Here is a 12,572-nt window from a genome sequence, read left to right as displayed (position 1 = left end):
AATTTTCCATATCAGCATGGCTGTCCCTTACATTGTCGCACGGTTTTTACAAATAAGCATTTCCTGTTTGTTCACCATCGGCGTCTGGGCGGATGTGCGTATCTACTTACATCCGGAGGATGTTTGTCTCGAATTGCAATACGAGACTTCCTTTCCAGCAACTATCTGTACATCTATTCTATGAATTTTATTTTACTAATAATACATATGTCTTACACATACAATCTCTTAAAATAATAAAGGAACGATGAAGACCCTAAAATCAACCCCTTTGAAATTCAATTTTGATTGAATAGAAACTGACTGATTATAATTATTTACAAGGCTCAGTTCCACAAACTGCAGTCTACCCTTTAAATAGGAATGTACTCTGGGTATCTTGCAGATATCCAACAAAATGATGATATTGAACCAAAATTGCCATGAACATTCTCTAGAATGAATGGTAACCTATCATTGGCGTAATTAAGGGGGGGAGTAGAACCCCCTCCCACCCAAAGATTTAAAAGGTGTCATAATATAGGTATAAAAGCAAATCAACTGTTTGAAATAATAAGTGAAATATTTCCTTTTCAATTAGGCCAATATAATTTATTTAAATTTAGATTTATTCATATTTTTTAAACCCCGTGATGTGATGTGCTTTTTAATTAGATTCATCCACCCCCAAGCGCTAGTTACACCACTGTAACCTAGGATGCACCCAGTGTTAAGCTAAGGAAACAGAGTGTTGTATTGTTTACTGTTACTCAAATGAAAATTGTACTTGACTATGCTTATTTCATATTGAAGATCATTGGCAGTAAAGTATTTAATTTAATAAAAAGACCATACATATTTCAAGGATATCTACGCAGCGTCTCTTATAAATGCTTGAAATTTAACCAAAATCTACCCGTACAACTATAGAATGGATTTTAAATGAGTGTACAGTATATGGTGTGAATAGAGACACTTGACCTAGCAATAAAAGCTACTGATCTCAGAAGCATATGACTATTCATAATTCATAACCCTTGTTGCCATTGATCACATTGTACATATCATGAAATGGGAATTGTCAAGTATAGTCTGTACATGGAATTTGTCAATACAACATTCTTGCCAATTAGTGTCTCCATTTTTGCCATCCAGGTCAGAAGAGGCGTTGTGCGAAAAAATAGAATTTGCTAGTTTCCAGAAGCTAGTTGTTTCTGAAGGCAGGAGTACTCAAGGCTGAAATCTCAAGATGTCAAAAGATCCCACAGTCCTTGATATCCCAGAAGATGGTAGCTTCCAGAAGTCAGGTGTTTCTGAAGGCAGGAGCATTTAGAGGTTGAATGAATGCTTCAAGAGAAAAAAAGCTCCAACAGTTCTGGATATCCCAGAAAGTAGTAACTTCCAGAAGCCAGGTGTTTCTGAAGGCAGGATAAGTCAGAGGCTGAATGAAAGCTTCAAGAGTTCAGATGCTCCAACAATCCTGGATATCCCAGAAGATGATAGCTTCCAGAAGTCAGTTGTTCTGAAGGCAAGAGCACTCAAGTGGCCGAATGAATGCTTCAAGAGATCAGTTGCTCCCATAGTTCTTGATATCCGAAAGGTTGGGGGCTTTTGGAGGTGATTCAGGAAGCTCCACAAGGCTTGAAGGTCCAAAAGTCCAGAGTTTGAGACCAAAAGCTTCAAAAGGTTTAATTTAACCAGATACAGATTTTGGCCAGCTTTCCCAGAGTCAGAGGTCAATAATATACTGTATAAAAGATAAAGTAAAAAGATTTTTATTGCTCAAACATTTGACAGGTTTAAAACAGTGTAACACAAACTGGTCCATTGTCAAAATATAAAGTACTAACATTATAATTAAAACTAATACCAGCCAAAACTAGAATAACTAGCTTAGTTAGAATTTTTTTTTAAATCATTAAAATATTCTCGTACACCATAGTAACAGTTTTCAATTAAAAAAATCTTTAAATTTTCCACAAAATTGTATGTAATTTAGCGATTTAAAATAGTTTTATCATCAATGTTAATCATACTAATCTAATCTTAAAATTTTGAAGTTTCTAATGTCTAGGTGTAGTTATAAATGGGTGATAGTAATAGTCAGATTAGGCTTCGGGCTTCCAGACAATGTTCCAGCGGTAGTGTGATACCACTAAAAATTCTTTAGGAGCCATATGATCCAGCACTTAAAAGTTTCAAAATTCCAGGTCTTAGGAACTATAAAATAAATCTGCCTGAATCTACAATATCTTTTAATTTTCTAAGATTAATTTGGAAATATGTGTTTATTTTGAAAAGCCTAGGATATTGGGAAAAATAGGTAAAGTAATTGTGATTTTATGAAACCATTTAGAACCCTGTTTATCTTTTTAAAGCTTATCACAAAGTTTATATGTGTTCATACAAAAACAACAATTTGTTTAAAGTTTGATTTTGACGATTTTTTTAAGGATTTTAAAGGAAACAGGATTTTTCTGTACATTTACCATCGTTCAGTGATACAAAAAAAAATCAGTAACACTGTTTTGAGATCTGCAATCTAATCTCTTCTTCAGGTAAAAATTAACCTAACGCATAATTAAAATCTAGGTTAAAATGAACATATCATACCTGAGCATGTGACACGCATAAGTCAGGAATCACAACCACCATGTTGTGTGTCAATTTCACTAACGCTAAAACATGCACTTAATAAAAACAAAACACAACACTATCTAAAACTGAACTACAGAATATAGGTCACAATAGGTCTGCATCTGCTAAACAACCACCTATGAATTAGAAAGAGAATCCTGAAGAATAGATAAGATTGCAGATCTCAAAACATAGTGTTACTGTTTTTTTGTATCAATGAACGATGGCAAATGTACAGAAAAATCCAGTTTCCTTCAAGAACACTAAAATTGTTATTAAACTTTCAGATGATCGATCCTAATTCAGAATTGCCTACTCAGATCCTAAGATTTAAGTAGTCTTATTGTACTTAAATTTATTAGTAGTTTTATTCAAATGTTTATGTTTTTGCATAAATGTTGCAGCATGGTCTAATGACCCAACTGCTCCGGCTGGCTTACAACTGTCTTACGTTTGATTTTATCGGCACATCAACGGACGAGTCCTCGGATGATCTCTGCACTGTACAGATACCCACCAGCTGGAGGCCGGTCTTCCTCGATTACTCGACCCTCAAACTGTTCTTTGACCTCTACCACTCCCTGCCCAGCACACTCTCCCCTCTGGTCAGTAAAAGCATCAAAACATGGAGATTACAAATATTAAAAGGTTTTATGAACATTATTTAGAGAATACGTAACTTGTACGTAGAAATTACTTTAAGAAACGTTTAACATTTGAACTTTAAAAAACATAAATTAATTCGTGGTCTCGTCGGTATACCTGAAGAAATTATTTAGTCTATACGTGCTTGAAGTCCTATATATAATTCATTTTGGGATGAGTTTCTTAAATTAAGATATAATTGAAAAATAAGAGTAACAATTACAGAATTTTACTTTAATCTTTTATCAGACTTATGATTTGAATCAACAGTAGGTTCTTTTTAGTAGAATAGTTTCTAACTACTGCAGATAGTCCACTTTTAGGTGACATAGGGTGTATATTATATAAACATAATTTTTGTATTTAAAAAACCATAAGTGGGGCGTGAAGAGGGATCATAATAAAAACCATATTTTTTGTATAAATACTTTATTTATTAAATTTGTTAAGAATTCCTTCATTAACCTTCAAAGTATTAGATTTTATGCATTTGTCAAATCTTTTTTCTCATTATTTGAAGCATCTCTGGAACTCAACTGCTTTGAGATATTTTTTTATTCAAAAGTATACTTGTTATATGTGATTTTTACAGCATGACATGAAGAATTTGGTTATCTTTTGAAAATTTCCTGTAGAAAGAAAAAAATAACACTGTATAGTTATTGCTATAAAGTTTTGTTGTACCATTGTAACTGTTGGGTTCCCTAGTTATAAAAAAAGTATTTTAGTGTAAATTGAGATAATCAAATAATAGCAAACATGTCTATGAGTAAATAATTGTGAGACATTTTGTAAAACTATTTTTTAATAAACTTATAAAAAACTTCAGATAGACAAAACAGACTTTATTATTCAATAAAAAAGGAAGTTTTAAATATTATCCTATCATTTGTTAGCAAAAGTATTACAGATGTATGTTTTACTAAATAAGTAGTATTTTTAATTGTACCTTGTACTAAAAAAATTAGAAGTGAAATAGGAACTGTACACAGTTTATGTGTACACAAGTAATAAGCATTTAAACTGGATCCACCGAAGCCTGGTGCCAGATAGAATGACTTGCACTAGTAAATCTGGCACTACATGTTGACACATCTAACTGTCGAGGCGTTAAATCTACCTCAGTGTAGCATAGAAAACTAAAACTGTATTATACAGCTATGGTAGGAAAGATTAATTCAGTGTGAACGTCGAGTTTATGCAACTCCTGAAATCTGGAGTCATGTTCGTTTGAAAAAATCTAAAAAAAGTCAACAACGAAGAAGCTCAGAATGAACTCTGCATCGTTTCGACATCAGACAAACATCGACTCCAGATTCCAGAAGTCAAATCTATGATGGTATCAGATTCCAGATGCTACACTAAGAGGAATACACTAAATGAACTGGAGCTAAACTCACCATTCACATTAAAATGGTGTTGTCTTCTCTGAGACTTTGTTATTTGTAACCTTAAATTAACTTTTACCGAATTATATGAGTTTTCATATCTGAAGATACAACAAATTTCTTAGATAATTGAGACTGTACTGGTATAAAATGTACATCAAATTCCATATGATATGCTGCTTTGATAATTTGTTCTCATATAAATATGGCACTCTGATTATTTATATTCCACATTCACAATTTTATTGCCTAATGGTCATAATAATGTCCAGTTATTGTATTTTATTTCGATCAAAATATTTTAAGCTCTTTATACTTAATACTGAGAACAGGTGAAACTGAAACCAATCTATTTCAACAAATTTGTTTCTAAAAATTAAAAGTACTGAAATTGAATTGATTGTGAAGAATTGAAATTGAGTAAAAGAGCACTTAGAATCAACTGTTTCAGAATGGAGATCCAGAATTGGTCCATTCCTGTTATCATTGTGTGAGCAAGTAAATTGTGACGGTTGAAATTAATATCATCACTTGAACATTAGTATTTGTTATTATTGGCATCTTATTTTAAGATTGAGAGAGAAAAGAATTCACGCACTCGAGTGCACAAATAATGTTGTACTTGAGTGCATAACCTATCTTGTGTTTTATTCTTATTGGAATTGTGGTGGTGTAGGCACTGTCCTGCCTGGTGCAAATCGCATCAGTGCGCCGGTCACTGTTCAGCAACACAGAGCGTGCCAAGTTCCTTACACATCTAGTCAACGGAGTGAAGCACATTCTGCAGAACCCGCAAGGACTCAGCGACCCCAGCAACTACCACGAGTTCTGTCGTCTTCTGGCCAGACTCAAGAGTAACTACCAGTTGGGTGAGCTGGTCATGGTGGACAACTACCCTGAGGCCATCCAACTCATTGCAAAGTTTACTGTCGAGAGTTTACAGGTAAGTTACACTAGCTGTACTTTAGTACTTATTTTATTTATCTGAATGGCTGTGATGGCATTCTGCAACAATCTTAATGAAGATTGGTGTTCCTCTTGCAGCTTCGCTTTCGGTAACTTCACCCTTACCTGGATACAGAGATGTCCCCAAATGTCGATTTGGTCATTGTGTGAAATCTCAAATATCGAACCCTATCTTTTATAAAGCCTACAGGACTCTCTTGCACTACAGAACTGGGACCAAGAACCTCAAACTGGAGACGCTTAAGGGACCTCTACAACAGCCCCTAACACATTCAATGCTAACGTCTCCAATCGGAGACCTTCGGCCATTGTTGCAATATACGCTTTGTTTTCCTCCACGATTTGAGCTGGATCGTTGATCTTTTTGTAGCGTATTGTTAGTAACCTTATATTATTATATATGAGTTGGGAGCTAAATAGCTTCATTTTCAGTAATTGTGCAGTGCATTTGTTAAATAAATGTTACATTATAGGCTACTAAATGTGTTTTGGAATGGCGGGACCAAGTACAATTTCGGATAACGAATTTATAAAGTCTTTTGTTTGTCAGGGATTTAAAACTGTGTGATGAAGAAGTGGCATAACCCCCTAAAAATATTGAGAGGGTGGAGTGAGTTATGATCCAAATAGTGTAAATGAAAATAATATGAGGATTTAATTTAGCAAAATGAAAATTTTAAAATAACAAAAACTTTTTGCGACTGTTTTCAATCAGTATCTGATAGTGAGCTGCCGTCTCTGATAGGCGACGCATTGTTTAAAAACTGCTGTGTTACTGTCTCTGATTGGAGACACAACCAATGTCATATTTCCAAGGATTTCTGTGTCTGCAGGTCCTAGAATTACCTTATAATACGGTATCTTAATAAGGAAATATTGTGGCAGAGGACGGTGGCATCTGTTGACAGTGGTTGACTGTACGGTTGCGGATGTGGCAGTTTGCACCGAACAGTGTGCACTACCTGCTGAGCCTGTGGCAGCGGATGGTGGCATTTGTTCCTTATATCTACAGTTGTTACTAGCACTCATACAGTGGTTGACTGTACGGTTGCAGATGTGGCAGTTTGCACCGAACAGTGTGCACTACCTGCTGAGCCTGTGGCAGCGGATGGTGGCATTTGTTCCTTATATCTATAGTTGTTACTAGCACTCATACAGTGGTTGACTGTACGGTTGCAGATGTGGCAGTTTGCACCGAACAGTGTGCACTACCTGCTGAGCCTGTGGCAGCGGATGGTGGCATTTGTTCCTTATATCCTACAGTTGTTACTAGCACTCATTCACAGTGGTTGACTGTACGGTTGCAGATGTGGCAGTTTGCACCGAATAGTGTGCACTACCTGCTGAGCCTGTGGCAGCGGATGGTGGCATCTGTTCCTTATATCTACAGTTGTTACTAGCACTCATACAGTGGTTGACTGTACGGTTGCAGATGTGGCAGTTTGCACCGAACAGTGTGCACTACCTGCTGAGCCTGTGGCAGCGGATGGTGGCATCTGTTCCTTATATCTACAGTTGTTACTAGCACTCATACAGTGGTTGACTGTACGGTTGCAGATGTGGCAGTTTGCACCGAACAGTGTGCACTACCTGCTGAGCCTGTGGCAGCGGATGGTGGCATCTGTTCCTTATATCTACAGTTGTTACTAGCACTCATACAGTGGTTGACTGTACGGTTGCAGATGTGGCAGTTTGCACCGAACAGTGTGCACTACCTGCTGAGCCTGTGGCAGCGGATGGTGGCATCTGTTCCTTATATCTACAGTTGTTACTAGCACTCATACAGTGGTTGACTGTACGGTTGCAGATGTGGCAGTTTGCACCGAACAGTGTGCACTACCTGCTGAGCCTGTGGCAGCGGATGGTGGCATTTGTTCCTTATATCTACAGTTGTTACTAGCACTCATACAGTGGTTGACTGTACGGTTGCAGATGTGGCAGTTTGCACCGAACAGTGTGCACTACCTGCTGAGCCTGTGGCAGCGGATGGTGGCATTTGTTCCTTATATCTACAGTTGTTACTAGCACTCATACAGTGGTTGACTGTACGGTTGCAGATGTGGCAGTTTGCACCGAACAGTGTGCACTACCTGCTGAGCCTGTGGCAGCGGATGGTGGCATCTGTTCCTTATATCTACAGTTGTTACTAGCACTCATACAGTGGTTGACTGTACGGTTGCAGATGTGGCAGTTTGCACCGAACAGTGTGCACTACCTGCTGAGCCTGTGGCAGCGGATGGTGGCATCTGTTCCTTATATCTACAGTTGTTACTAGCACTCATACAGTGGTTGACTGTACGGTTGCAGATGTGGCAGTTTGCACCGAACAGTGTGCACTACCTGCTGAGCCTGTGGCAGCGGATGGTGGCATCTGTTCCTTATATCTACAGTTGTTACTAGCACTCATACAGTGGTTGACTGTACGGTTGCAGATGTGGCAGTTTGCACCGAACAGTGTGCACTACCTGCTGAGCCTGTGGCAGCGGATGGTGGCATCTGTTCCTTATATCTACAGTTGTTACTAGCACTCATACAGTGGTTGACTGTACGGTTGCAGATGTGGCAGTTTGCACCGAACAGTGTGCACTACCTGCTGAGCCTGTGGCAGCGGATGGTGGCATCTGTTCCTTATATCTACAGTTGTTACTAGCACTCATACAGTGGTTGACTGTACGGTTGCAGATGTGGCAGTTTGCACCGAACAGTGTGCACTACCTGCTGAGCCTGTGGCAGCGGATGGTGGCATTTGTTCCTTATATCTACAGTTGTTACTAGCACTCATACAGTGGTTGACTGTACGGTTGCAGATGTGGCAGTTTGCACCGAACAGTGTGCACTACCTGCTGAGCCTGTGGCAGCGGATGGTGGCATCTGTTCCTTATATCTACAGTTGTTACTAGCACTCATACAGTGGTTGACTGTACGGTTGCAGATGTGGCAGTTTGCACCGAACAGTGTGCACTACCTGCTGAGCCTGTGGCAGCGGATGGTGGCATTTGTTCCTTATATCTACAGTTGTTACTAGCACTCATACAGTGGTTGACTGTACGGTTGCAGATGTGGCAGTTTGCACCGAACAGTGTGCACTACCTGCTGAGCCTGTGGCAGCGGATGGTGGCATTTGTTCCTTATATCTATAGTTGTTACTAGCACTCATACAGTGGTTGACTGTACGGTTGCAGATGTGGCAGTTTGCACCGAACAGTGTGCACTACCTGCTGAGCCTGTGGCAGTGGATGGTGGCATTTGTTCCTTATATCCTACAGTTGTTACTAGCACTCATTCAGTGGTTGACTGTACGGTTGCAGATGTGGCAGTTTGCACCGAATAGTGTGCACTACCTGCTGAGCCTGTGGCAGCGGATGGTGGCATCTGTTCCTTATATCTACAGTTGTTACTAGCACTCATACAGTGGTTGACTGTACGGTTGCAGATGTGGCAGTTTGCACCGAACAGTGTGCACTACCTGCTGAGCCTGTGGCAACGGATGGTGGCATCTGTTCCTTATGTCAAGGCCACTGAGCCCCACCTGTTGGAAACTTACACGCCCGAGGTCACCAATGCCTACATAACATCTCGACTGGAATGTGTTGCCGTTGTTGTCAGGTGGGTGAAAGTGTGTGTTTAATATTGCTGATTCAATTAATTGTAATATAACAATCACATAACAATCCATAGAATTTTGATTAAATATTAATTAGTTATGTCCTCTTCAAACTGTCTGTACACAGTTTTTCTTCTAAATCTCCCTATGACAAGCTCAGAACATTTGAATTATATTTTATGAAATTGTGTTAGTTGAATTTATGTTTCTTCTTGATTATTTCTAAGGTCTCATTTCATTTTGTTATCCTTGGATAATATTATATAAATTTTGTTGCAAAAAACAAAGATCCTGTTATTCTACACCTTGATACCACACACCATACCCCTATTTTTTTTGGGTTTAGAGGAATCTCGATGAAAATGTGCATGTGTCAGTACCCCAGGTCCAGTAGTTTTGGTTATTAACATAACCTCCAAACTGGATCCAAGCTTCATCTGTAAAATACACTGGATTTAAAATGACAATGTTTCCTCTAATGAAAGCATTTCACACAAATACATGCATTAAAAAAATGTCTACAACCTAATGAGCAATGGGATCTCTTTTAAGTTTAACACCCTGTATGTCTCTTTAGATACAAGTTTTGAAAATAATTTTAAATTTTATGATATAATTTATGATGCATATTTCTTGTTTTATTTTTGATTTTTCACTTGTTTTTCTTTTTGCTGTTGTAATTGAAGTGTGGATCGTTACCTTGAGATGTTAATGCCACGAAACTTGCTGAGTATGAAGCATTGCTACCACTAAACCGTGGACAATGCTGACCAGATTTTGTCTTTTGTTTGAGGCAAGTCAATTTCTCTAATGGAAATCACCTGACATATACAGGAATTGGGTGTTTAACTCAGTATAAAAAAGGTGTTCGGTTATGATTATTTTATTGCAACATTGTTTATTAATAGCTTATTTCACTCGGTCTAACCTCGTTTTCCATCTATACACCTGAATGTTGTTGTAGGGAGTCGTTGGAGGATCCGCTGGACGACCTGGGAATGATACAGCAGCAGCTCGAGCAACTGTCTGTGATTGGTCGCTGCGAGTACCAGAAGACTTGCACTCTGCTGGTCCAGCTGTTTGATCAGGCTGCTCGCGTGTACCAGGAGCTCATGTCTTCCCCTGCTCCTCCCCAACTGGACATAAACATACAAGAAGGTAACGACAAAACATTCCATACTTACGATTCGTTAAAAGAGTGGTCGTTTGTGTTTATTTTGTTTCTGTGAAAAGACGTAAAAGGCCTTATTTCTTGTTACAAAAGATTAAAAATTGCTTTCCACGAAAACGAAAAATGTCAACAAAATATTACATTGTTTGATATTTGGTGGTTCTTCGATCCACAAAATTTGATTTTGGCCATAACAATTCTGAAATGGAGGTGGTTTTGGGACTTAAAATAATCAAGATATGATTAAAAATTTGCATTTAATCATATTTACCAAGAGTCGGCTGTCCTAATGGGGACTGGTGGCTTAACCCCCACAATGAAGGGTAGTATTGTATTGAAATCAGCTGCTTGTGAAAACACTAACTCAATGATGTATACAAATTTTAACATATTTCTTGAAGTGCCATAAATTTGGCACGCAGGTGGCTTAATCACCAGAAATGTCCTAAATTAAGAAATTTTTAAATTTTCACCCCCTCAAAAAAATTTAAAATAGCTGACCAGTTTTTGATGCTTGATAGTGACCAAAACTAAAGAATTAGCTTGAATCTAACGAAAATCACTACTAAAAGTGATTTACAAAAAATGTCAAGTGATTTTTAGTCCTGTCTCATATTAGTCAAGCTGCACAATGTTGACTTAGTTGTAATTTCAGTAATTTTCACAGTAAAAATTAAGTCCAAGCCTGCCAGTGACCGAGGTTGGTAACACCTCCAATGTAATTTCAGTACATTTTACAAAATGAAGTAGCCTACAAAACATACCTTAAAATGAAATTATTTTACTTTAATGAGACATCAGTAATGGTTTTAACCTATTTTTTACCTGATTTCATAACATTGCGACTTAAATTTAAAGAAAAAAATATAAAAAAAAACTTCTAACTTGTTGCAGTAATACATGAAATCTTGAATAGCAACTTTTGCAAGACTGTGTTTTGTTATTTGGACTGTCTAATAGCTGACCTATCATGTCATGAATTAGTATCATTGACTTATGAGACACCTGTATATACAAACACACACACACTTTTATGCAAATTCTTAAACATGCAACAATATCAATTTTTCCCTTCTCCAGACAAAGAGGTTGGTTATCCACTGAAATGTGTTTATGTGTTCACATTTACGCAATGAAATGAATGTACTAAATACTGTGGATTAATAGACAGTCACTCTCGAACACTAGTAAGCATTGCAACTATGCAGTGAAATGGCAATAGACATCAAAAGTACAAATTCCGCATATACTGTACATGCAACTTCTAGGATTAATATCATAGATTAGGAAGGATAACAATAAATTCACCTTCTCAGTTACAAAAAGGATTGTGAGCATTCGTTGTTATCTATAAAGGCATCATACAACTAAACTATAAATAATATAATATATTAAAAATACTAGTTTTATATCACTGTAAAATGTTAATTTCCTTATGTTGTAATTGTCAACAGGTCGACTGACATGGCTTGTCTACATTATTGGGTCTGCTATCGGAGGTCGTGTCTCTTTTAACAGCAATGATGAGCATGACGCGATGGATGGTGAACTGGTCTGTCGGTAAGTCTCGGCTTCAAACGTAACATTTTATGATCTGATATATAAATAAAACTCGGAAAATTGTTGTAGAAATAGAGTGCTGTTCTTTGAACGTTTTTATTGATTAACTGCCCATTTTATAGTACTTTTTTCTTTATTTTTAAAAGTTTAGAGTTCTCCTATGTTTTAATATTCTTTGACATATAAACTTGTTTCAAAGGCTATTCATAGGTACGTAAATTCAATTTTAGATCTTTTTTTGTATGTCCTAGTAATAAAAATGTATACCAAGTTGTAACTAGTGTGTTTGTTGGGTCAACAAATATAAACGGTTTACGTCCATTCTTTATGATGGTGATGGTCTTTTTATCTCTCTGAACTACTTGATAGGGACAAGTGTATGGTCGCTACAGAGATTTTCTTCGGTGTCATCCAAATGGAAAACAAGAATGTAGGAATTTAGGTCTTGGAAATTTTTTTCGTGTACTGACGATGCCCCAAGTCTGGACAAAAAGTTAGATGTAATCTTGTAAATGGCAATTCTATAAGCAAGATGTGAACGAACCAGTACAAAAAATGCTGATTTTATTTTGTTCAGACTGCAAAAATAGGACAATTGTTTGAGAGCAAAGAATTCTAAGGG

At 37.3% G+C, this 12,572-nt stretch overlaps 1 protein-coding gene across 4 annotated transcripts in view; it reads left to right on the top strand.

The window, feature by feature from the left end:
• The window catches only part of LOC124353147 (exportin-7), an 83,606-nt gene that overhangs the window by 31,439 nt on the left and 39,595 nt on the right, over nucleotides 1-12,572 (top strand). For all 4 annotated transcript variants that reach the window (XM_046803011.1, XM_046803009.1, XM_046803010.1 and 1 more), the window contains exons 5-9: nucleotides 3,021-3,221; nucleotides 5,326-5,592; nucleotides 9,049-9,221; nucleotides 10,184-10,377; nucleotides 11,845-11,950. In XM_046803011.1, the coding sequence (XP_046658967.1) occupies nucleotides 3,021-3,221; nucleotides 5,326-5,592; nucleotides 9,049-9,221; nucleotides 10,184-10,377; nucleotides 11,845-11,950 (941 nt within the window). The remainder of the gene's footprint in view (nucleotides 1-3,020; nucleotides 3,222-5,325; nucleotides 5,593-9,048; nucleotides 9,222-10,183; nucleotides 10,378-11,844; nucleotides 11,951-12,572) is intronic.

The sequence above is a fragment of the Homalodisca vitripennis genome, chromosome 1 (assembly GCF_021130785.1).
Source record: "Homalodisca vitripennis isolate AUS2020 chromosome 1, UT_GWSS_2.1, whole genome shotgun sequence".
In the NCBI taxonomy this organism is placed as follows: Eukaryota; Metazoa; Arthropoda; class Insecta; order Hemiptera; family Cicadellidae; genus Homalodisca; species Homalodisca vitripennis.
This window is presented reverse-complemented; position numbering and strand designations above follow the sequence as displayed.